We start from the raw sequence: 27,688 nt of genomic DNA on the forward strand, positions 1-27,688 counted from the left end.
CATAGTCCTTACATTTCTGATCTAGCTCTGAAATATTACTTTGCAAACTTTCAATCGAATCTGCCATCACAACTAAGTCATCCGCATATGCAAGACTGCTTATTTTGTGTTCACATATCTGAATCTCACCCAGCCAGTATATTGTTTTCAACATATGATCCGTAAATAATATGAACAACAGTGGAGACAAGTTGCAGCCTTGTCTTACCCCTGAAACTACTCTGAACCATGATTCAATTTACCGTAAACTCTAACTGCTGCCTGACTATCTATGTAAAGACCTTTAATTGCTTGCAAAAGTTTGCCTCCTATTCCATAATCTCGTAGAACAGACAATAACTTCCTCCTAGGAACCCGGTCATATGCCTTTTCTAGATCTATAAAACATAGATACAATTCCCTGTTCCACTCATAACACTTCTCCATTATTTGCCGCAAGCTAAAGATTTAGTCCTGACAACCTCTAAGAGGCCTAAACCCACACTGATTTTCATCCAATTTGTTCTCAATTAATACTCGCACTTTCCTTTCAGCAATACATGAGAAGATTTTACCCACAACGCTGATTAAAGAGATACCTCTGTAGTTGTTACAATCTTTTCTGTTTCCATGTTTAAAGATTGGTGTGATTACTGCTTTCGTCCAGTCTGATGGAACCTGTCCCGACTCCTACGCCATTTCCGTTATCCTGTGCAGCCATTTAAGACCTGACATTGCACTGTATTTGATGAGTTCCGACTTAATTTCATCCACCCCAGCCGCTTTATTGCACTGCAATCTATTGACCATTTTCTCCACTTCCTCAAATGTGATCCTATTTCCATCATCATTCCTATCCCATTGTACATCGAAATCTGAAACATTACTGATCGTATTTTCACCTACATTGAGCAACTCTTCAAAATGTTCCCTCCATCTGCCAAAGGCATCAACAGGATTCACCAGCAGTTTTCCTGACCTGTCCAAAATACTTGTCATTTCCTTCTTATCTCCCTTTCGAAGACTGCTAATTACACTTCAGAATGGTTTTCCAGCAGCTTGACCCAAAGTCTCCAAACTGTTTCCAAAGTCTTCCCAAGATTTCTTCTTGGATGCTGCAATTATCTGTTTGGCTTTGTTTTTTTCTTCACGATAACTTTCTCTGACTACCTGAGTTCTAGTATGTAGCCATTTTTGATACGTCTTTTCTTTCCTTTTACAGGCTGCCTTGACTTTGTCATTCCACCAAGTAGTTTGCTTCATCCTACCTTTACACACTACTGTTCCAAGACATTCTTTAGCCACTTCTGGTACTGTGTCCCTGTACCTTGTCCATTCCTTTTCCAATGACTGTAATGGACTACATTCAACTAACTGGTACCTTTCTGAGATCACTGTTATGTTCTTGTGCCTGATTTCTTTATCCTGAAGTTTCTCCACTCTTATCCTGCTACATATGGACCTGACCTCCTGCACTTTCAGCCTCACAATACCAATTTCACTGCAGATTAAATAGTGATCAGTGTCATCAAAGAATCCCCTGAATACACGTGTGTCCCTCACAGCCTTCCTGAATCCCTGATCTGTTATTATATCGTCAATGACAGATCTGGTTCCCCTGCCTTCCCAAGTATGCCGGTGAATGTTCTTATGTTTAAAAAAGGAGTTTGTGATTACTAAGCCCATAGTGGCACAGAAATCCAAGAGTTGTTTCCCATTCCTGTTGGCCTCCATATCCTCTCAAATTTACCCATAACCTTTTCATACCCTTCTGTTCGATTTCCAATCCTGGCACTAAAATCACCCATGAGCAGAACACTGTCCTTGTCCTTTACTCTAACAACTACATCACTGAGTGTGTCATAAAAACTACCCATCTTATCTTGATATGTCCCTTCACAATGGGAATATACTGACACAATCCTAATTTTCTTGCTAGACACTGTCAAGTCTATCCACATTAGTCGTTCATTTACATACGTTATTGCAACTATGCTGGGTTCCATTTCTTTCCTGATGTAAAGCGCTACACCCTTGCTCCCTTACACACAAATTTTATCCATGCATCCTATAACAAAAATATGTACATTCACCATGTAAATTAATCATTATTTGCTCATAAACTTATTTCCTGCCTCTGTATCATAATAAACCACCAACATGTTTTGGAGAGATCATTAGAGAAGTGTATCTCTGAAACTACATATTTTAGTTATATACACGTATAAATATAAAGAACATCAAATACAGCCTGTTAACTTCTAAGTGGTCGTCCCTTCTGATGTTAATCGCTGGTGAGAGAAGGCAAGTGTTATCACAAAGTTAATGCGTTTTTAGCTTTTGTGGCATGGTGTGTTTCCCGTCATCTCGTATATTCGTGAACTTGTCTCGGCCTTCCAGTAATTGAGAACAGAGTGTACAGAATTTGCACGTTCGTTTCGAGACAGATACAGCTCATTTACATGCATCTTTTAACTGCAAAAGCCGCATTGCAGCGCTCATCCCCAATTACAGAGGCATTGTGGTATCCATCCCATCCTTGGAGGTTGAAATATAACCTACTTCATACATAAAATAGATTCTAATCTAACATAACCTAACCTCATCGACCCCGTCGTAAACTGATGAATGAGATTGGACGCACAGTGACCAAGATGTAGGCCAATGTTACCAGGCAACTTTTGGCGACGGCGTTTGACGACGGTTATCGGTCCCACTGTGAACGCAGCCTGCTTTTAGCAGTTAGGAGAAAGGCAGAACGATGACGTAATGTCAGGTGCAGGAACTGGGTTCGACTCTGGCCGGGAAGAATGGGTGAAAGCGGAACTGTTAACGGAAGAGTTAAGGCCCGAAGATCCACAGGAATTTAGCAACTTCGTTAGAATGGATGTGCTTTGTCCATGTTACATGACAGGATCCGTGCATGTGACAGAGCAATGAGGGACGCTATTTCATAACAGTGGGACGGCGAAGATGCAAAACGACGTTTACAGCCCTCACTGGTCACGGCCACCACAACTGCTCTGATCCTTGTGGCTATTCTCACACCACCACCCTTCCTGACACGCTGAAATAGTGAAAAAGGTTCAATCACATCAAATAAATGCTGTACTTTCACATAGGAACGCGATACATACACATCTAAAGTAAAATTTGAAGCACATTTACGTAAAACATTTAAACTCAAATTTGACATGTGTAGATGCACTTTATTGTGGTACGGAGTATCTAGAGGATCACACAGACACCTTTCCTTGCCATATGCATCTGCAAGCACGCTTATAATTTCCTTGTTTCATTCCTTTTCTACAATCGAAGCAATCATTGTGTGTACAACTTTTGTGAACGGCAGTTAAAAATAAGAGAAGTCTCATTTGTTTTATTACTCTGTTAATCAAAAATTACTCTGTGAAATTTCGCTCAACAGACAAAAGTGTCCTCAAGAGCGCACGTGCCTGTTATCTGCTGACCATGTGTGAAAGCAATAACAGACAGAAAGCCCGCTGGAAATGCTGCTTTGTGCGCATGCACGGCAACACCGCATCTACTGCACATGCGGGAATGCAAAGCAGAAAAGAACCGTCCCTATTTCTGCCCGGCGGATGCACTGTCTGCTAAAATCGTAACTTCACCCATTTTGGCCCGCTAAGTGGTAGGCCGCCTACACCTGTCTTGTACACCTTAGGTGTGTTGTGTAATAATGCCAAAACCTGCACTGTAACATTCGTACCCGCTCGTATGATTTCAATTGACGCCATATTGAAAGTTGTGCAAATACGTAGAATTTTTGGCGCCTTGTGTGAACGGTAGCTCAGGATGCCACTATAGAAAGCCACATTATTTGGTTGTGTGAACCCGGCTTCAATTTTGACAATAGAGCCATTCAGCAGCACACGGCAGCACTGTCATAGCCTTCATACCACTTGCTCTTTTGTTGCATATGGAAATGAGTTTGAGGAGATATTTTAATGATTACAGTATGCGCTTAACTTTGTCAAATATTACTACCAAATCAGCGCATATTTTAATATATTTAGAGAACAAGTATTGTGACAGCAATAATCGAGCTTCGTTTATCTAGCAGTATACCACCACAGTCTGACATGTTAGACTGTGATACCACCCAGTCTGTGGTGTACATCTTTGAGGCGTACGTAGAAGTTGTTTGACGAATGTGTTTATTTTTTCCAGTGCTTTGACGTGTTTGTTTTGAAACTGAAAGCAGACGGTGGGAAGGTGTACAAGAGCTGTAGTTGATTGGGAAGACGTGTCACACTTGGAGTCAGCGTTTTTCTGATTAATAACACACTATATAAAAATGTTATGTGGCAAATGTTGTCAGTCCACAGTTAGAATATGTGGGGCGTGTGGAATAGCATTGCACAGTTCGAAGAAAACAGTTTTCTTGTCTTCACTCAGGAACTTAACAGTAACTAAAATATTAAAAGACGCCGAACCAAGTACAGCAAGTGGTCGCAAAAATCCTCTTTGGCGGAAACATCAGTTCAGCATCCAGAAAGGACCCGGCTTAAAGGATTTTTTGCAAGGAAACCTACCGAGTGATACACATAGAGTAGCAATTACGGAACTCCCATACGTTGCCACAGAACATTTCAGTGGACATGGAAGGAAGGGTAAGGTACTCATATGTAAAGTTCTCCTTTTGGTTGGTGTGTGTGTGTTTTTCTTGCTTGCAGAGGAGATGATGTTTCGTAATATGAGAGCAGGAATGTGCACTCAGGTACCATATTTTTAATAATTTGAAGTTACTGGCAATATCTTATGTGGTTGTATTATTGTTGCTAAGTGTCTTTACTATTTTTAACATGCTATACTGACAGGATTCTGCATACACTTCAAATCTACATACATTATGTGATCAAAAGTATCCGGACCTGGCTGAAAATGACAAGTTGGGGGTGCCCACCATCAGTAATGCTGGAATTCAGTATGGTGTTGGCCCACCCTTAACCTTGACGATAGGCAGGCTTACCTTCACTCAGGTGCTGGAAGGTTTCATGGGTAATAGCAGCCCATTCTTCATGGAGTGCTGCACTGGGGAAACATATCAATTTTGGTCCCTGAGGCCTGACACGAAGTCAGCATTCCAAAACATCCAAAAGGTGTTCCATAGGATTCAGGTCAGGACTTTGTGCAGGACAGTCAGTTACAGGGATGTTGCTGTTGTGTAACCACTCTGCCACAGGTCGTGCATTTTGACCAGGTGCTCCATCGTGTTGAAAGACGAAATCACCATCCCCGAATTGCTCTTCAACAGCGGGAAGCAAGAAGGAGCTTGAAACATCAGTGTACGCCTGTGCTGTGATAGTGCCACGCAAAACACCCCAAGAGGTGCAAGCTCACACGACCACACCATAATGCCACTGCCACTGAATTTTGCTGTTGGCACTACACATGCTGGGAGACGATGTTCACCGGGTATTTGCCATACCCACACCCTGCCATCAGGTCACCACATTGTGTACTGTGGTTTGTCACCCCACACAACATTTTTCCGCTGTCCAATCGTCCAATGTTTATGCTCCTTACACCAAGAAAGGCATCATTTGGCATTTACTGGCGTGATGTGTGGCTTGTGAGCAGCCACTCAACCCTGAAATCCTAGTTTTCTCACTTCCCACCTAACTGATATAGTACTTGCAGTGGATCCTGATGCAGTTTGGAATTCCTGTGTGATGGTCTGGATAGATGTCTGTCTATTACACATTATGACCCTCTTCAACTGTCTGCAGTCTGTTTCAGTCAGCAGACGTGGTCGGCCTGTAGGCTTTTGTGCTGTAGGTGTCCCTTCATGTTCCACTTCACTATCACATTGGAAACAGTGGACCTAGGGATGTTTAGGAGTGTGGAAATCTCATGTACAGACTTACGACACAAGTGACACCCAATCGCCTGACCACGTTTGAAGTCCATGAGTTCCATGGACTGCTCCATTCTGCTCTCTCATGATGTCTGATGACTACTGAGGTCACTGATATGGAGTAACTGGCAGTAGGTGGCAGCAGAATGCACCCAATATGAATAACATATGTTTTTGAGGGTGTCCCAAATAAACACATTCATCAAAGTAGTTCATATGTACACCTCAAAGAAGTATATTGGGGGGGGGGGGGGTTAAGAATACCTCTAAGTCTTCCTTTAATACTACTTCCTGAAATAATGTAAGCAAAGTTTCAAGGGTAATTTTTGTCTATCTTTAAGAATACCAAATCTGGTTTTTCATCATTTCCTTAACACACTCACATCAGCCAAAAATATGATATTTTATGCCACCATTCTTTGCATGCATTCCGTATCCCTTGTTGGTCTTACTTCAGCAGTATTCAAAGCTGGGATACACAAGTGATTTGTAAGCAGTCTTCTTTGTAGACTGACTGCACTTTCCCATTATTTTGCCAATGAACTGAAACCTACCACTGCCTAAGCTATGATTGAGCCTATGTGATCTTTCCATTTGATATTCCTCAAAATTATTACACCTAGGTATTTGTATGAACTGACTGATTCTAACTGTAAATCATTGATATTGTAGTCATAGAATACTTCATGTTTTATTTTGTGAAGTGCATATTTTACATTTCTGTACACTTAACAAAAGTTGCAATTTTTTGCACTTTTTTGAAATCTTATCAGGATCTGATTGAAAGTGACAGAGTTCAAAGCATTCCTAAACAACACTGAAGCTCACGTAGTATTAGTCAGAGAAAGCCGGTCAAAACCTGAAGTTGACTGTAGTGAGATCTTAGGAAAATTTAAGTGTATACCGAAAGGATAGGGAAACAGGAAATGGATTTGTTGCAGTAGACAAGAAACTCAAATCCACATAGATAGAAATTGAAGCTGCATATGAGATTGTTTTGCTAATACTCAGAATCGAGGGTGGGTGATAATTAGAGTTGGCCCATCCTGTGGTCGACCAGCTTCTCCTACTGGTGTAACCAAAAATTTAGAGAAAACCTCTGTTCACTTGTACATAAGTTACCTAATGATACTGTAATCACTGGAAGAGACTTTAATCATCTAACAATCAATTGGGATAATTTTGGTTTTGATAGTGATTGGGATAACAAAACATCTCGTGAAATGTTACTACATGCATTCTCTGAAGACTACCTGGAACAGGTAGTTCAGAACCCCATTTATGCTGGAAATATATTAGATCTAATGGCAGCAAACTGGCCTGACCTCTTCTAGGAATTCCACACCAAAACTGGTATCAGTGACTATGAGGCAGTTATAGCAACAGTGAAACTACTGTTCAGTATTCTTGACATTCATTTGTTGTAGAACCTTAGAACATATTCTGAGCTCAGACTAATTAGGTATCTCAAACAGAACTACCTCCTCCATGCCAGCCAGCATGGATTTTGAAAACATATATCCTGTGAAACCCAACTCGTAATTTTCTCACATGGCAAGTAGGTGCAGTATTTCTTGATCTCCAAAAAGCATTTGACTCAGTACCATATCTACACTTTTATCAAAAGTAATAACAAATGGGGTATCAAGTGACACATGTGACTGAATTTTGATTTTCTTGGTAGAAAGGCCCAGCATGTTATCTCAATGGAGAATTATTGACAGATGTAGAACTAATTTTGGGTGTACCCAAGGGAAGTGTGTTGAATCCCTTGCTGTTCATGTTGTATATTAATGATCTTGTGGATGATATTAATAGTAACCTCAGACACTTTGCAGATGATGCAGTTATCAACAATGAAGTACAATCTGAACAAAGCTGAACAAATATTCTGTCAGACCATGATAAAATTTCAAAGTGGTGCTATGGTTGGTAGCTTGCTTTAAATGCTCAAACATGTAAAATTGTGCATTGCAAAATGTGAAAAAAAGCATAGTATCATGTCATATATAATACTAGTGAGTCACAGTAGAAGTGTGTAAACTGATGCAAATATTTGGGTGTAACACTTAGTTGGGGCTTGAAGTGGAACTATCACTTAGGCTCAGTCGTGGTTAAAGCACGTAGCAGACTTCTGTTTATTGGTAGAATATTAGGGAAATGCAATCAATCTGCAAAGGAGACTGCTTACAAATCACTTCTGTGGCTGTATTGTGTGGAGTCCATATTAAATAGTACTAACAGGGATATTGAACATATACAGAGAAGAGCAGCACGAATGGTCACAGGTTTGTTTGACCTGAGAACTGAACTGGTAGAATCTTGAAGATAGACCGAAACTATCCCAAGAAAGTCTGCTAGGAAAGATTGAAGAACTAGTTTTAAATAATGAATCTAGGAATATACTACAACCTCCCTACATATTGCTCCTGTAGGGATCATTGGGATAATATTAGATTAATTAGAGCATGCAGAGAAGCATTGAAACAGTTATTTTTCCCACACTCCATATGTAAATGGAATGGGAAAAAGACCACATAACTGATACAATGGGGCATACCCTCTACCATGCACTTCACAGTGTATAGATGTAGCTGTGGAATATTTCAGACAGTACTTCATTATAGATAACTGCACCATCTGCAAAATGTTTGAAGTTGCTATTAAAATTGTCTGCCAGTTCATTCATATACAAAATGAATGATGAGGGTCCTTGAACACTTCTTTGGGTATGCCTGAAGCTACTTGTCTTTCTGCTCAGGACTTTCCACCTGAGATAACATGCTATGTGCTGCCTACAAAGAAAACTTCAACCCACTTACAAATTTTGTTTGGTACTCCATGTACTTGTTCTTTTATTAATAAGCATTGTTGTTGGACAGATCAGAAACTTTTCACAGGTCAAGAAATATTGCATACTCTACTTGGTTTCCTTGATCTATAGCTTCCCTGATGTCGTGTGAGAAAACTGTAAGTCGTATTCCGCATGGTAATTGTTTTTGAGATCCTTGTTAGTTGGGATGGAAGTGGTCATTCTGTTCAAAATACCACTTTGAGCTCAGAATATTACAGAAGTGTCCGATTGCACCTGTCAGCTTTGCTCCATGACATTAAAAATATGGTGGAAATGGCCACTTCCAGTGTATACAAAATGACGACAATGACGTCATACATGCACACACCAACAAATATGAACAAAAATAAAAATGACACAACAATCTCTCACTCCAAAAATAAAATGAAACCAATGAGAAAACCATGGAAAATTGGGTGTTTAGGGCAGGGACAAGTTAAATATATAATGGAAAAAACACCCCATCATCCCAGGACAAAACACACACACACACACACACACACACACACACACCAATGATGCCACACCACAAACGTGATACCTAACATACTCTGCAATATGACCAAACATATGCAGGAACTATATGACAGACATGAGTGTAATGAACTTCACTGTCATATCCATACCTATTGAAATAGCAATTTAAAGAAAAAAAAGGACTTCTTTCTGCACAACAAACACCAAACTAATCAGACACCAAACACTTAAACAAAAAACAGTCTTAATTACTCACTGAAAACAATTCCACAACCCACATCACCGCCGGCCGGTGTGGCCGTGCGGTTAAAGGCGCTTCAGTCTGGAACCGCATGACCACTACGGTCGCAGGTTCGAATCCTGCCTCGGGCATGGATGTGTGTGATGTCCTTAGGTTAGTTAGATTTAATTAGTTCTAAGTTCTAGGCGACTGATGACCTCAGAAGTTAAGTCGCATAGTGCTCAGAGCCATTTGAACCCACATCACCACATTAACTACCTAAGCTCAAAACCACGTTAGCACGATGACAACCAAAACTCAAATGAACCCAATGCCACAAGTTAAACTCAGCAAATCCACATCCTCCACCTCCACCAAATACAAGAACACGAGATCTAAAAGCAAAACCAACTCAAAAACTCTGTGCCTTAATGACATTGCGCACACCACCATTATGTTTTGGATCAAAGCAGACAGGTGGAATTGTACGAGGTGCATTCAAGTTCTAAGGCCTCCGATTTTTTTTCTCCGGACTGGATAGAGATAGAAACATGCGCATTGTTTTAAAATGAGGCCGCGTTCATTGTCAATACGTCCTAGAGATGGCAGCACCGTACGGCAGACGGAATTTTACCGCCAGCGGCGAGAATGAGAACTGTTTTAAATACTTAATATGGCGACGTTTTCCTTACTTAACAGCGTGCAATCATTCGTTTTCTGAATTTGTGTGGTGTGAAACCAATTGAAATTCATCAACAGTTGAAGAAGACATGTGGTGATGGAGTTATGGATGTGTCAAAAGTGCGTTCGTGGGTGCGACAGTTTAATGAAGGCAGAACATTGTGTGACAACAAACCGAAACAATCTCGGGCTCGCACAAGCCGGTCTGATGACATGATCGAGAAAGTGGAGAGAATTGTTTTGGGGGATCGCCAAATGACTGTTGAACAGATCGCCTCCAGAGTTGGCATTTCTGTGGGTTCTGTGCACACAATCCTGCATGATGACCTGAAAATGCGAAAAGTGTCATCCAGGTGGGTGCCACGAATGCTGACTGACGACCACATTGCTGCCTGTGTGGCATGTTGCCAAGCAATGTTGACGCGCAACGACAGCATGAATGGGACTTTCTTTTCGTCGGTTGTGACAATGGATGAGACGTGGATGCCATTTTTCAATCCAGAAACAAAGTGCCAGTCAGCTCAATGGAAGCACACAGATTCACCGCCACCAAAAAAATTCCGGGTAACCGCCAGTGCTGAGAAAATGATGGTGTCCATGTTCTGGGACAGCGAGGGCATAATCCTTACCCATTGCGTTCCATAGGGCACTACGATAGCAGATGCAACGTACGAAAATGTTTTGAAGAACAAATTCCTTCCTGCACTGCAACAAAAACGTCCAGGAAGGGCTGCGCATGTGCTGTTTCACCTAGACAACGCACCCGCACATCGAACTAATGTTACGCAACAGTTTCTTCGTGATAACAACTTTGAAGTGATTCCTCATGCTCCCTACTCACCTGACCTGGCTCCTAGTGACTTTTGGCTTTTTCCAACAATGAAAGACACTCTCCGTGGCCGCACATTCACCAGCCGTGCTGCTATTGCCTCAGCGATTTTCCAGTGGTCAAAACAGACTCCTAAAGAAGCCTTCGCCGCTGCCATGGAATAATGGCGTCAGTGTTGTGAAAAATGTGTATGTCTGCAGGGCGATTACATCGAGAAGTAACGCCAGTTTCATCGATTTCGGGTGAGTAGTTAATTAGAAAAAAAATCGGAGGCCTTAGAACTTGAATGCACCTCGTATGCTTCTATCGACCCCAGAATGTGTTCTAAGATTCTGCAACAGATGGACATTAATGAGATTGGATAGTGGTTTTGTGGATAACTCTTGTTACCCTTCTCATAGACATGTGTGACTTCATGTTTTTTCAGTTGCTGGGCACAACTTTTGTTGAAGGGATTTACAGTATATTATGTTTAAAATGAGAGCTTAACTCAATTGCAAAGTCTGTATAGAACCTGGCAAGGATCCCAAAGAGACCTGCAACCATGTTTAACTTCAGCAAGTTCAGCTGTTGCTTAACACCTCACACTCTGACATGTATGTCACAAATCTTTATAGTGATGCAAGAAGTAAACTGGTGTAGTATGCGTATTTCTTCATTAGTAAAATTGCGTCATACTGGGACTTGAACCTGGGGCCTATGTCTTTCACAGGCAAATACTCTACCAACTGAGCAAGCTAAGCATGACTCACAACCTGCCTAACTTTACTTCTGTGATTACCTCTTCTCCTACCTACCATTCTTCACAGAAGTTCTCCTAGATAAATTACGGGACTAGAACTACTGGAAGAAATTACATAGCAGAGAAATGGCTTGTCATAGCTTATGGATCAGTTCCATTTTTGGCTAGTTCAGTCCATAGAGTTCATGCCCTCAAAAGCAAAAGACCTTGGTTTGAGTCCCTTCTGGCACACTATTTTAATCTTCTAGGAAGTTTTGAATTACCACACACACTAATTCAGAGAGAAAATTCATTTTTGTAACAGGTCTATTGCATTTAAATCATCAGTGGAGTTTTGCACCATCTGTTCAAGGTAACTTTTACAGAAGGCATGAAGTAGTGGTTCACAAGAATCTTTGTCACATTCACCACTTACAAAACTGTATCTTTCCCAGTTGAATGTTGGATCGTTAAAGACTGAGTATTACCCAGACAATCATGGATATTGCTTCAGTTTCTGTTCCTGTGGACTTCAGTACCTTATTGACTATGATAAATGGACCATTTCCCATTAGCGAATGCTTTCATTATATGCGTAGTTTTGCCCCAAAAATCTCACTGCTATAAATTTCAGTGTCCATCCAGCTTTCTGTTTGTAGAATTATATGAGCTCCAATATTGTTTTTGAAACAGCATCGAACACTGGGACATTATTGCAAAAGCTTTGGCAGTTGATCTCTAAGACTCATTGTTTCATCAGTGGGCACATTCTCTTTGAATCTATCTCTAATATAAAGGGTTCTCCTGAAGCTGCCATTACCTTGAATGGACAGAGATTGTTTACAGTACAGACACATTTAGTCACTTGAGTAGCAGCCTCTGATGTATACTAGTGCATTTTTCCTCAACCTGGTGTTTGACATTTCTTGTCATATATTTTCTGAATAAATGCTACAGTCTTTTCATTTTTATTCTATTATTATTCTTATTACAAACTGTTGTGGGTATAGTAAACTGACATTATACAGTTACAGCGAGCAACTCACAATTATAAGCATGCCACCTTGTGTGGCACACAGTTTTAATTTTGAATTCTCTGTTGTTTAAACGGATATTTTCTGCATTAAAAAATGAAGCTTTATCCAGCTGAAGTTTAGCTTCACCACCAAATTTTCTATATGAGCATGGTCATAGTTGGCATTTCTCTATCAACCTGTTGTAGATTAGATTAGATTAGATTAGATTAATACTAGTTCCATGGATCATGAATACGATATTTCGTAATGATGTGGAACGAGTCAAATTTTCCAATACATGACATAATTAAGTTAATTTAACAATGTACTTAAGTTAATGTAACAACTCTTTCATTTTTTGTGTTTTTTATTTTTTTTATTTTTTATTTTTTTTTTTAATATATATATATTTTTAATTTATATCTAAAAATTCCTTTATGGAGTAGAAGGAGTTGTCATTCAGAAATTCTTTTAATTTCTTCTTAAATATTTGTTGGTTATCTGTCAGACTTTTGATACTATTTGGTAAGTGACCAAAGACTTTAGTGCCAGTATAATTCACCCCTTTCTGTGCCAAAGTTAGATTTAATCTTGAATAGTGAAGATCATCCTTTCTCCTAGTATTGTAGTTATGCACACTGCTATTACTTTTGAATTGGGTTTGGTTGTTAATAGCAAATTTCATAAGAGAGTATATATACTGAGAAACTACTGTGAATATCCCTAGATCCTTAAATAAATGTCTGCAGTATGATCTTGGGTGGACTCCAGCTATTATTCTGATTACACGCTTTTGTGCAATAAATACTTTATTCCTCAGTGATGAATTACCCCAAAATATGATGCCATATGAAAGCAACTAGTGAAAATAGGTGTAGTAAGCTAATTTACTAAGATGTTTATCACCAAAATTTGCAATGACCCTTATTGCATAAGTAGCTGAACTCAAACGTTTCAGCAGATCATCAATGTGTTTCTTCCAATTTTATCTCTCATCAATGGACACACCTAAAAATTTGGAATATTCTACCTTAGCTATATGCTTTTGATTAAGGTCTGTATTTATTAATGGCGTCATACCATTTACTGTACGGAACTGTATGTACTGTGTCTTATCAAAATCCAGTGAGAGTCCGTTTACAAGGAACCACTTGGTAATTTTCTGAAAGACATTACTGACAATTTCATCAGTTAATTCTTGTTTGTCAGGTGTGATTACTATACTTGTATCATCAGCAAAGAGAACTAACTTTGCCTCTTCATGAATATAAAATGGCAAATCATTAATATATATTAAGAACAACAAAGGACCCAAGACTGACCCTTGTGGAACCCCATTCTTGATAGTTACCCAGTTTGAGGAATGTGCTGATCTTTGCATATTATGAGAACTACTTATTTCAACTTTCTGCACTCTTCCAGTTAGGTACGAATTAAACCATTTGTGCACTGTCCCACTCATGCCACAATACTTGAGCTTGTCTAGCAGAATTTCATGATTTACACAATCAAAAGCCTTTGAGAGATCACAAAAAATCCCAATGGGTGGTGTTCGGTTATTCAGATCATTCAAAATTTGATTGGTGAAAGCATATATGGCATTTTCTGTTGAAAAGCCTTTCTGGAAACCAAACTGACATTTTGTTAGTACTTCATTGTTACAGATATGTGAAGCTACTCTTGAATACATTACTTTCTCAAAAATTTTGGATAAAGCTGTTAGAAGGGAGATTGGACGGTAATTGTTGACATCAGATCTATCCCCTTTTTTATGCAAAGGTATAACAATAGCATATTTCAGTCTATCAGGGAAAATGCCCTGTTCCAGGGAGCTATTACACAGGTGACTGAGAATCTTACTTATCTGTTGAGTACAAGCTTTTAGTATTTTGCTGGAAATGCCATCAATTCCATGTGAGTTTTTGCTTTTAAGCAAGTTTATTATTTTCCTAATTTCAGAGGGAGAAGTGGGCGAGATTTCAATTGTATCAAATTGCATAGGTATGGCCTCTTCCATTAACAGCCTAGCATCTTATAATGAACACCTGGATCCTACTATATCCACAACATTTAGAAAATGATTATTAAAAATATTTTCAACTTCTGACTTTTTGTTCGTAAAGTTTTCATTCAATTTGATGGTAATACTGTCTTCCTGTGCTCTTGGTTGACCTGTTTCTCTTTTAATAATATTCCAAATTGTTTTAATTTTATTATCAGAGTTGCTGATTTCAGACATGATACACATACTTCTGGATTTTTTAATAACTTTTCTTAATATAACACAGTAGTTTTTATAATGTTTGATAGTTTCTGGATCACTACTCTTTCTTGCTGTCAGATACATTTCCCTTTTCCGGTTACAAGATATTTTTATACCCTTAGTAAGCCATGGTTTGTTACGAGGTTTCTTACGAGTATATTTAACTATTTTCTTGGGGAAGCAGTTTCCAAATGCATTTACAAAAATGTCATGAAATAAATTATATTTTAAATTGGCATCAGGTCATGGTACACCTCATCCCAGTCTAACTGCTGTAGGCTTTCCCAGAATTTTGCAATTGTTAAATCGTTGACTGAACGTACTACTTTGGAGGACTGTTTAGTATTGCTGAATGGAGCTATGTCATATATTGTAACTAGCTGTGCACCATGATCAGAAAGACCATTCTCAACAGGCTGAGCATTTATCTGGTTAAACTTATCTTGGTCTATAAAGAAGTTATCTATCAGTGAGCTGCTATCCTTTACCACCCGAGTAGGAAAATCAATAACGGGTGTCAAATTGAAAGAACCGAGTAATACTTCAAGGTCATTTTTCCTATTACCCTCTTTCAGAGAATCTACATTGAAGTCCCCACAAATAATAATTTGCTTCCCCCTGTCTGACAGATAGCACAACAAGGAGTCCAAATTTTTCAGAAATAGATGAAAATTTCCTGATGGGGACCTATATACAGTTACAATTATAAATGTGCCTTTATTTAATTTAAGCTCACAGGCACATGCTTCTATATGTTTCTCTACACAAAACTTTTTTGTTTCTATACTTTTTGCACAATGATAACTTTTGACATATATGGCAACTCCTCCTTTCTCCATATTTTCTCTCATTGCATGTGCAGAGAGCTTATATCCAATTACATTTACCTTATCCATATCAGTAACAATGTGATGTTCAGACAGGCATAATTTATCTATTTCATCCTCAGCTTCTAAATCTTCTAAACAAACCAGAAGCTCATCTATTTTATTCTTTAAACTCCCAATATTTTGATGAAATATACTTACATTATTTTCAATTATACTTTTATGAGAACCTTTCCTTATTCTAACATTTGCAGTACTCTCCTGTCTGAGTTTCTCATTGTGCTTAGGCCTAGTTGCTATACCAGTGGTCACATGGTGTTCAGAGAGGCAGATTATGTCAACTGGGTTGGGTGACTTTAATTCATCAATGCAATTACCTAAGACTGAGATACAACTTGGTGGAGATAAAATTTCTGGTGATTGGGGAAAATTTATAATTGACAGCTGTGATTGGTGATCCAATGTGCTAGAATTGTGTTGTTTAATTTCTTTCCTAAACTGAAGATTTGTTTCAATACTGACCTCTCGTAGAACTTGACATCTTTCTGTCTTACCTATCCTAAAAAAGGTGCTGCTCCAACACCTGTAACCACTGGTATTTTACCATTCATGGCAGTGCCTCCCCCCCTTAAATTTCCTGCTATTACCCCAGCCAGTTTCGCCTTCCCTTTCCTGTTGAGATGTAGGCCGTGTCTGGTATAGTCCCACCTACTGAGAGAATCAACAGGAACCACACCTGTTGCCTTCAGTCCAAGGACTGATTTGCTGCAGCTCTCCATGCTAGTCTCCCCATGTACCTCTGCATAACTACTGCAACATACAACCATTTGAAACTACTTCTATATTCAGGCTTTGGTATCCTCACACAATTATTTCACTTGCATTACTGAGTGGGCAATTCCTTGATGATGCCTCAGCCTCTAACAATTATCAATAATATGTCCAGGACTACAGTTTAATATGGAATCTGAGCCAGTGACTAAATTGCATTTTTAAAACAAACACACACACACACACACACACACACACACACACACACACACACACACAGGGAGACAAAGAGAGAGAGAGAGAGAGAGAGAGAGAGTTATTCAAAGTGTGAAAATCACATTATTTCCAGAAAAAAATTGTTAACTGCAGTCCTTGGTGCAGTAGGCATAATGAATGTTGAATGTACCCTCTCTTCATTACTGGAACCAAATGTTACCATGTTGGCCTCATAAATAAAAATTGGATTCAAATGAATTCATTTCAAAACAAATCTATTTCAAAACTAAAGCCTTTGATGTAAATAGACTCTATTGAGCCTTAATTGTTTGGTTTCATTAATATTTGTGTAATTGTGGAAACAGTACTGTGATTCAATGTCAAGGAAGCATCGGTAGTTTTTTTACTTGTAGAGTGCTGGAAATGTTGAATATTTTTGTTTTAAAATATTTTTATCTGTTTCCTAGAATGGAAATGAAGTGTCTTATATTCAAACAAAAATGGTGCTGAAATAATATTTCACTGTAACTGATGTTTTCTTGGAATGAGTTAAATTTTGAATTTTTTTTGTTTTTCTTTCAGTATACTTTGATGTCTATGGATGCCAGATGAATGTGAATGACACTGAAATAATTTGGTCAGTTCTAAAGGATGTAGGATTTACAAAAACAGATAGTCTCACAGATGCAGATGTAGTCCTTGTAGTTACGTGTTCCATCCGTGAAGGAGCTGAAACTAAGATCTGGAATAAATTACAATACCTAAAAGGTATTAATAATACAAGAATGAAAACGAAGGAGAAACCACCAATGAAAATAGGAATACTAGGTAACACTACCTTTAGACTTTTTTTTTTTAAGTTTTATGGCTGCCGTGTTAAATCCTATATTATACAGTTTACATATTTTGTTTTTGCTTCTCTCTTTTGTTTCCAACAATAAAATTTATCACTTACAAAATTTTTTGCTTCAGTTTTACACATTTAGTTCATATATTATTCCTAGTGTAAGAAGATCAGACTGTTATTATCAATAGTTCAATATACATTGTGCATTTTTTAATAAGAGGATATCAGTAGGGAACTGCTAATACTAAGATGCTAAATTTTATGACCTACTTTATTATTTTTTATCTGAGGGTGAGTGTCATAGTTGTCCATTATTGTCTCAAACATCACATAATTAAATGCTCAAGAAACTGAAACTAGGTGTCAGTTGCAAACAGTAAGGAAGAATCTATAATGTGACACTGTCGCAAACATTTTTGGTGTGGGAATGAAAAATTTCATTAGAGAACTGATACTGAATGATATAACACAAAGTATAGCATATTGGATTCAAATTTGAGAAGAGGGGGGTTCAGACATCTATCTGGTCATCCTGATGTCACTTTTTCAGTTCTAGTGAACTGGTTTTCATACCAAGTCCAGGATTTTGAAGAGATGGTACCTGGATAAACTGAAAGAGCCAGAGATTGTAGAGAGTTACAGAGACAACATTAGGGAACAATTGATAAGAACAGGTGAAAGGAACACAGTAGACAAAGAATGGATAGCTTTTAGAGATGAAATAGTCAAGGCAGCAGAGGGTCAAGTAGATAAAAAGAGGAGAAAATACAAAAATGCAATAAATGAAACAGGTGAAAGGGAATACAAATGTCTAAAAAATGAGATTGACAGGAAGTACAAAATGGCTAAGCAGGAATGGCTAGAGGACAGATGTAAGAGATTAGAAGCATATATCACTAGGTGTAAGATAGATGCCACCAACAGGAAAATGAGAGAGACCTTTGGAGAAAAGAGAATCATCTGCATGAATAGCAGGAGCTCAGATGGAAAACCAGTTGTAAGCAAAGAAGGGAAAGCAGAAAGGTGGAAGGAGTATATAGAGCCTGTGTACAAGGGAGATGTACTTGAGGGGAATCTACATCTACATCCATACTCCGCAAGCCACCTGACGGTGTGTGGCGGAGGGTACCTTCAGTACCTCTATCGGTTCTCCCTTCTATTCCAGTCTCGTATTGTTCGTGGAAAGAAGGATTGTCGGTATGCCTCTGTGTGGGCTCTAATCTCTCTGATTTTATCCTCATGGTCTCTTCGCGAGATATACGTAGGAGGGAGCAATATACTGCTTGACTCTTCGGTGAAGGTATGTTCTCGAAACTTTGACAAAAGCCCGTACCGAGCTACTGAGCGTCTCTCCTGCAGAGTCTTCCACTGGAGTTTATCTATCATCTCCGTAACGCTTTCGCGATTACTAAATGATCCTGTAACGAAGCGCGCTGCTCTCCGTTGGATCTTCTCTATGTCTTGTATCAACCCTATCTGGTACGGATCCCACACTGCTGAGCAGTATTCAAGCAGTGGGCGAACAAGCGTACTGTAACCTACTTCCTTTGTTTTTGGATTGCATTTCCTTAGGATTCTTCCAATGAATCTCAGTCTGGCATCTGCTTTACCAACAATCAACATTATATGATCATTCCATTTTAAATCAGTCCTAATGCGTACTCCCAGATAATTTATGGTATTAACTGCTTCCAGTTGCTGACCTGCTATTTTGTAGCTAAATGATAAAGGATCTATCTTTCTGTGTATTCGCAGCACATTACACTTGTCTACATTGAGATTCAGTTGCCATTCCCTGCACCATGCGTCAATTCGCTGCAGATCCTCCTGCATTTCAGTACAATTTTCCATTGTTACAACCTCTCGATACACCACAGCATCATCCGCAAAAAGCCTCAGTGAACTTCCGATGTCATCCACCAAGTCATTTATGTATATTGTGAATAGCAACGGTCCTATGACACTCCCCTGCGGCACACCTGAAATTACTCTTACTTCGGAAGACTTCTCTCCATTGAGAATAACATGCTGCGTCCTGTTATCTAGGAACTCCTCAATCCAATCACACAATTGGTCTGATAGTCCATATGCTCTTACTTTGTTCAATAAACGACTGTGGGGAACTGTATCGAACGCCTTGCGGAAGTCAAGAAACACGGCATCTACCTGTGAACCGGTGTCTATGGCCCTCTGAGTCTCGTGGACGAATAGCGCGAGCTGGGTTTCACATGACCGTCTTTTTCGAAACCCATGCTGATTCCTACAGAGTAGATTTCTAGTCTCCAGAAAAGTCATTATACTCGAACACAATACGTGTTCCAAAATTCTACAACTGATCGACGTTAGAGATATAGGTCTATAGTTCTGCACATCTGTTTGACGTCCCTTCTTGAAAACGGGGATGACCTGTGCCCTTTTCCAATCCTTTGGAACGCTACGCTCTTCTAGAGACCTACGGTACACCACTGCAAGAAGGGGGGCAAGTTCCTTCGCGTAATCTGTGTAAAATTGAACTGGTATCCCATCAGGTCCAGAGGCCTTTCCTCTTTTGAGCGATTTTAATTGTTTCTCTATCCCTCTGTCGTCTATTTCGATATCTACCATTTTGTCATCTGTGCGACAATCTAGAGAAGGAACTACAGTGCAATCTTCCTCTGTGAAACAACTTTGGAAAAAGACATTTAGTATTTCGGCCTTTAGTCTGTCATCCTCTGTTTCAGTACCATTTTGGTCACAGAGTGTCTGGACATTTTGTTTTGATCCACCTACCGCTTTGACATAAGACCAAAATGGAATGGAAGAGGATGTTGATGAAGATGAGAAGGGAGATAAGATACTGCATGAAGAATTTGATGAAGCACTGAAAGACTTAAGTCAAAACAAGGCCCTGGGAGTAGAGAACATTTTGTTAGAGCTACTGGTAGCCATGGGAGAGCCAACCATGACAGAACTCTTCCATCTGGTGAGCAACATGTATGAGACAGGAGAAATACCCTCAGACTTCAAGAAGAATATAATAATTCCAATTCTAAAGAAAGCAGGTGCTGACAGATGTGAAAATTACTGAACTATCAGTTTAATAAGTCATAGTTGCAAAATACTAACACGAATCCTTTATAGAAAAATGGAAAAACTGCTAGAAACTGATCTCAGGGGAGATCACTTTTGATTCAGGAGAAATGTAGCATTTGTAGATTTAGAGAAAGCTTTTGACAATGTCGACTAAAATACTGTCTTTCAAATTCTAAATGTGGCAGGGGTAAAATACAGGTAGAAAAAGGCTGTTTACAATTTGTACAGGAACCAGATGGCAGTTATAAGAATCAAGGGGCATGATAGGGAAGCAGTGGTTGAGAAGGGAGTGAGACAGGGTCATAGCCTATCCTTGATGTTATTTAGTCTGTATCTTGAGCAAGCAGTAAAGGAAACAAAAGAAAAATTTGGAGTGGGAATTAAAATGCATGGAGAAGAAAAAAAACATTGACATTTTCTGATGACATTGTAATTCTGTCAGAGACAGTAAAGGACTTGGAAGAGGATTTTAATGGAATGGACAGTGTCTTGAAAAGAGGAAATAAGATGAACATCAACAAAAGCGAAACAAGGATAACAGAATGTAGTCAAATTAAATCAGGTATTGCTGAGGGAATTAGATCAGGAAACAAGCCACTTAAAGTAGTAGATGAGTTTTGCTGTTTGGGAAGAAAAATGACTGATGATGGTTGAAATAGCCTGTATATAAAATGTAGACTGTCAATGACAAGAATATTGTTTATGAAAAAGAGAAATTTGTTAACATAAAGTATAGATTTGTGTCAGAAAGTCCTTTCTGAAAGTATTTATATGGACTGTAGCTAAGTATGGAAGTGAAACATGGACGATGAACAGTTCAGACAAGAAGAGAATAGAAGCTTTTGAAATGTGGTGCTACAAAAGTATGCTCAAGATGAGATGGATAGATCACATAACTAATGAGGAGTTACTGAATAGAATTGTGGAGAAGAGAAATTTGCAGGACAACCTGACTAGAAGAGGGGATGGGCTGGTAGGCTACATTCTGAGGCATCAAGGGATCACCAATTTGGTACTGGAGGGGAGCATGGAGGTTAAAAATTGTAAAGGGAGTCCAAGAAATGAATACAGTAAGCAGATTCAGAAGGATTTAGAGTGCAGTGGTTACTCAGAGATGATGAAGCTTGCACAGGATAGAGTAGCATGGAGAACTGCATCACACCAGTCTTCGGGCTAAAGACTGCAACATCAACAAGGTCAAAACATTTTCCCCATGCATGTGGTTTATAAATTTTGAAGATATTGTTAACTGCTCAACATTATCTTTTATTGTTTTCTACAGTGCACTTTAAGTACTTGGTCAAAATTATCAACATAAGCTAGCTAACCGAGTAATTATAATAAAACATGGTTTTACATTCCCAGTGTGTACATTTTCCCACCAATCTAAATCATTTTGTGCTGTGTGAGAAATATAGGTGGCATTTTTAATGGCCCTTTCAATATGTTCACACAATGTGTTGTCACCTGACTGCCCTCTAAACTGCAATAAATCCTCAAAAACAGCAATTGAATTTGTTTTTCCTCACAAAGGCAAGTCATGCAATGTGCGAAACATACCCAAGAAAATATTGATTTCAGCTTAGTGCAATATTAGTTTGTACTAATTTTGCAAGCTTCTCATTAACGAGTTTTTCTACACTCTTAGTTTTGTTTCTCATGACATTAACAAAATTACTTGACTTTTCAAGTGTATCTGTATGCCATTCAGAATTCATACACATTTTGCCAAATTCATGAAACATTTTGAAATTGGAGAATTGTCAGTTTATGACTGCACTTGTGATAGCTGCCATGGAACATATGTGGTCAGTACAAGTACACACAACCTATAAAGCGCACCTTTAACTGCTTTATAAAAAAACCAGCAATGGATATAGTGCCAGCCAGACTAATCGAAATGTTCCATTTACACCATCTTTGTCATTCCTGAAATTATAATTTTTATCAGGCTGTCACGCTTTTAACAAAATCTTATACTTTAGGAAGTCTTCAACCTCCTTTTTTTAAATATAATTTTGGGCAACAGAAATACTGATCAGGAGACTATACCTACATCCAAATCTATGCTTCACAAGTCACCTTCACGGTGTGTGATGGAGGGCACTTTCCCCATTCGTGTTCCAGTCACATTTGGTCCATATGGAGAACAGTTACTGATCAGCCTCCATGTGGGCTTGAATTTCTCTAATGTTACCTTCATGCTCTTTTCACAAGATATACGGAAGAATATATAGGTTGACTCTTCTGGGACTATATGCACTCGAAAATTTAACAGCAGGCGATACCATGATGCAAAACATCTCTGTTGCAGCATTTGCCACTGTAGTTGGCTGAGCATCTCTGTAACGCTTTCATGCTTACTAAACGAACCTGTAATGAAGCATACTGTTCTTCTTAGAACCTTCTCTATTTCCTGTATCAATTCTATTTTGTATGGATCTCAGACTGATGAGCAGTATTTAAATATCGGTCAGATGACTGTTGTGGAAACTACCTCATTTGTGGGTGGACTGCATTTCCTGAGGATTCTTTCAATGGATGTGTCTGACAGCTACCTTACCTGTGATTAGTTTTATGTGGTCATTTCACCTTAAATCACTCTGTATGCATATTTCTTTATATTTCATGCAAGTAACTGCTTACAGGGATTCTTGTGCAATTATAGTCATACAGTAATGGGTCTTTCTGCCTATTTATGCACAATTTGTTTGTACTATCCTTTCATCAAAGCATTTGAAACCAGCAGAGGTACTAGCTACGTCTATATTTTCACCATCAGTGCAATTACTAGGTAATAACTGGTAACATTCAACCATTTTATGTTACCTACCCAACTCAACAACATAGCTTGAGATATAATCATTAACTCACATACCTAAAATGGATAACATTAAACAGTTACTAGGATTGTTAACACTCAAGTACATGTGCTGATTTTCGTCATATGAGCAGGAATGTCGTGTACATTATGCACATGTAAAGAATTGTTTTCTTTATTTTACCAAGGTAAACATGTATGAGCAAAATTATAGTGTGATTTTAGTTTAACTAAATGACGATAAAATAAACTTATGATATGTGAGCCAAATCACTGTACAATTAAACAATAATCAAAAACTTTCATTGAAGCACTCTGTTGTCATGTACAAGTGTTACCCCACAGTAATGACCCACATGGAGCATTAAACAGTGCATTTGCATCGGATTCCAAATAAGTATTTGGTTACTAATTATCTTGTAGAGAACCACCTCATTGTGGGGTTGTGCTGCTAGCTTGGAGTCTGGGTCATTTTTTTGTGCAGGTCATAAATTTTTTTCTCACGTCACTCGCTGTCTACTTTATATTACTTTGCTCACTTGAACATATCGCAGCACAACTTGTCACTGTGTTAGCTGAAGCTGTAATGAAGGGATAGATATGGGCTCATAATTGTAAAACCACAATGGAACGGTACAAGACAATGTTATTTGTGATTGGCACACTTTATACACACTTGCTATTTGCTATTCTTTTACACAAAATTCTAAGTAAACCACATAAATGCACCACTGCTCACTTACAAGTCATTCTTAACTATGGAAAAATTAAGAGGTAACTTCACTGACTGCTGAGAACACTCACTCCATTCTGACCAACTGAGTTTTGTGACACGTCAATACCCACGCAGTACAGGTGAACACCACTTTAGCAAAGGAAAGAAATATAACATGATATACTACTTTAAGTTAGAGCTTGATAGTTGTTAACCGTTATCTGAATTCTGAAGGAGTAAACTTTCGTTGAATGTGTTTTGTCATACTACTGTTTTTTTGTACCAGTAGCCACCTGAGATTTATGGATATGTGCACACCTACTAAAGTGAGAACTAAGAGATTTTCACCATCAAGTTGTATAGGTTAAATACCATCTTTTGCGACTGTAATGAATGTCTTATTAAGACTAAATGTGTTTCGTTTTCTTCTAAAGAATCTTCGGTGGTCATTGTAACAATGTAGTTTTTTCCTTTTATAATTTTGTTTGCTAGGATTCTTATTGTTACTCATAGTTTTTTGTTTTTTATGTCATTCTTCCTGTTCTTCCACATGTATGTGTTAGACTTTAGCAAACAGCTAAGGTGCTTTAGAATGAAGCGAAGCATGTTTGGTCTTAATAAGACTTTCATTACAATTGCAAAAGAAGGCATTTAAACTTTACAGCTTGTAAATTTAATTTTGTGTTTTTTTCAGTATGTGGGTACCATACTGTATTTAATTTTTCAAGGATAATGCCATTTTTAAAGGTTTTACTTCATTTTGTACATGTTTGCATTTAATGCCCATTTATGATAAAACAATTCTTTCTTTTAAATGTTGGCAAGGGTGAGGAATGTGAGTACCTCTAGGAGAAACACAACAATGTTGCTCAAGAATATATTTGTACATATTGAATACAGGGCTGGCTATTAATCAGTTAATCATAACTATTATCCTTCTGATTAATTATTTTAATTTTCCCTTTTTTGTTTTAAACCCTGCTGAATGTTTTGCCAACATCAGCGAACTAACAGTAGTCAATCCACATGCAACAATCTATCTGCCATATGTTTCTGCATGCAACAAATCACCACCAATCTTGTGCGTTGACACCATACAGTCGTGTACAAGATGTGGCTTACTTTGGCACCTATGACGCGTGTCACATGGGTTCTGAGGCCATCCTCAGTTCATACAGGCAGCTAGCAGAAGTGGTAAAGGCTACTGGCCTCATGCAGAGAGAGCAAGAAGAGCAGAGAGTGCAAGAAGAGCTCACAATTTGCAGCACTGATCCCAGAGTCGATCGAGCGCCTTTTGTTTGAAGCTGAGTTGAGGATCTTGACCAAAAGCTTCTTCAACTCTGTGGTGGTCTTGGCTGCAGATTTCTAGACCTGCACTATCAGTTACGGGGTTGTAAGACTCATCTACTTAGGGGTGCACTACACAAAGGAAACAGCTACTCAGGTAGCAGAATATTTGTGGAGTGCACATGGAGATTTTTTAGGCTAGGTGATAGTTTGATGTACTCTGATGAACACTTGACAGTTGGACACACAGCAGACTAAGTTCAGAGTAAAGACATTGTAACTGTCAAAATTTTATGAGTAAACTGAAAGTATTCATTACAGAGTTATTGAATTAACTGCCCTCCAGTAAATTGGTGGCAGTCAAATTATTCTCGGGTCCTAGAGCCAGCTGAAACCCAAAGTAGGAAGCTCTGAGATATTTAGCGAGTCATGGTGCATTTATTGAAGGGACAAATTAGACATCATTGTAGTCAACAATAATATTGTCTCTAATGAGTTTGATTTTGATTGTGACTGGGAAGTTATCTGGATGCGTATATGATTCCACTATGACTGTTTTAGAGTCCTCCAAAGGAAGTCTATAGTGAATAGTGCAGAAATACCCAGATCATGCAGTGTTAGCTGGAGGCGACTTTGACCTACTGAGTATATGTAAAATCAGCTAGCTGGTTGAAGGCTTCTATCCACTCACTCATTGACCAGTCTGCTGTGGCAATAGAAGATAGCAGAAGGAAAGCTGAAGTTTTAAATTATACTTTCAAGAAATCTGTAACATTTCTGGTATCATCTCATGGACTTTTCTCTGTGCATGCAACCATTGTGTTGTTTCAGCGCACAACAAAATGTAATCAGCTGACTCTGAAGGAATGTAGAATGACAAACCCTACTTGCCAACATATAGTTGGACATAACACACTGTTACAGTAGGCAGTAGTTTACAGGGGTGCAGCAGCGTGGCATAGCCGCACGGTCTGAGGCATCTTGTCACGGTTCATGCGGCTCCCCCCGTTGGATGTTAGAGTCCTCCCTCAGCCATGGGTGTGTGTGTTGTCCTTAATGTAAGTTAGATTAAGTAGTGTGTAAGCTTAGGGACCAATGACCTTGGCAGTTTGGTTCCATAAGATCTTGCCACGAATTTCCAGTTTACAGGGGTGCATGGAATCATATTAGTACATACCTACTCGCCGGTATTGTGTCCTTGCCAGGCAGCCTCACTGCTCCAACCTCTGAAACTCACCTGATACCACTTCTAGTGTGGTGCACGCTGCACTCCAACATGTCAATTCTGCTTAAGGAATCTTTCAATGCAGCCATGCTTGGTGATTTTGGATACAGCTGCCGTTAAAGAGAAACCAATTCTAACAGAAAGAAACCAATACTCATAGAATTGTACTGTATTATGGAGGCCCAGTGTCCTCAGATTGAATGGTCGTGTGTTCATCATTACGTCAACATGCTTTTAAAGATGATGTCCATCAGAATTTATAGAGCTTGCTCAAACATGAGTGTACCACTACCTTTGGTACAAAGGCCACACACAGACCTTCAGTAACATAAGAGTTTATCTTTTATATATACCACAACGCAGCTGATCTATGTTGGGATAATATCATTTATACGTTTTGCCAATTTTAATTTCTCACTCCATACCAGGATTGTTAGGAAAGCTGTCAATAGCTAATCTGACATTCTCCAAATCTACAGGTCTCACAAATTGCGAGTCGCAATCAAAGGGTCATCGGCGATGACAATACGACAACACTTGGATGCTTAACAGATTGTCAATATTCCATGATCACCTACCTTCACACACAAGAATAATGCATCACACACAACATGAGCTTTGTTCATGTATTATTCAAATCTAAGCCTCAGTAGTATGTCACCAGCAGAAATATACGTTCATACACATTATTAAACTTCACTGCCAGGGTGACTTTACTTTGAATGATATTACTAACACAGTTGTGTCCATAGCAAGCTTGTTATACAATTAAGATGGACCGTCACTCACTACACATCGTTCCGTTCAACTACCAAACTGTGTTTCTTGTCACAGTGATGTATCTTTCCACTACTCATGATTCATGGTGGCAGTGACATCAGACACCACTGTTTTCCAAACACTACCTCTGATTGCACTGACTTCATTCTCTCCAGTTTATGTACATGGACACAAACTCTAAACAATGCTTTATCAATATGGTGACT

The 27,688-nt window shown here is 38.8% G+C and overlaps 1 protein-coding gene across 2 annotated transcripts in view; it reads left to right on the forward strand.

Annotated features, from left to right (window-relative positions):
• The first annotated feature begins 4,184 nt into the window (after positions 1-4,184).
• Positions 4,185-27,688, forward strand: part of LOC126162646 (CDK5RAP1-like protein) — a 125,413-nt gene continuing 101,909 nt past the window's right edge. For both annotated transcript variants that reach the window (XR_007535092.1, XM_049919283.1), the window contains exons 1-2: positions 4,185-4,613; positions 17,318-17,563. Coding sequence is in view for 1 of the 2 variants with exons in the window: in XM_049919283.1 (XP_049775240.1) it covers positions 4,298-4,613; positions 17,318-17,563 (562 nt within the window). In the remaining variant the exon portion in view is untranslated. The remainder of the gene's footprint in view (positions 4,614-17,317; positions 17,564-27,688) is intronic.

Source organism: Schistocerca cancellata, chromosome 2, assembly GCF_023864275.1.
Source record: "Schistocerca cancellata isolate TAMUIC-IGC-003103 chromosome 2, iqSchCanc2.1, whole genome shotgun sequence".
NCBI classification, from domain to species: Eukaryota; Metazoa; Arthropoda; class Insecta; order Orthoptera; family Acrididae; genus Schistocerca; species Schistocerca cancellata.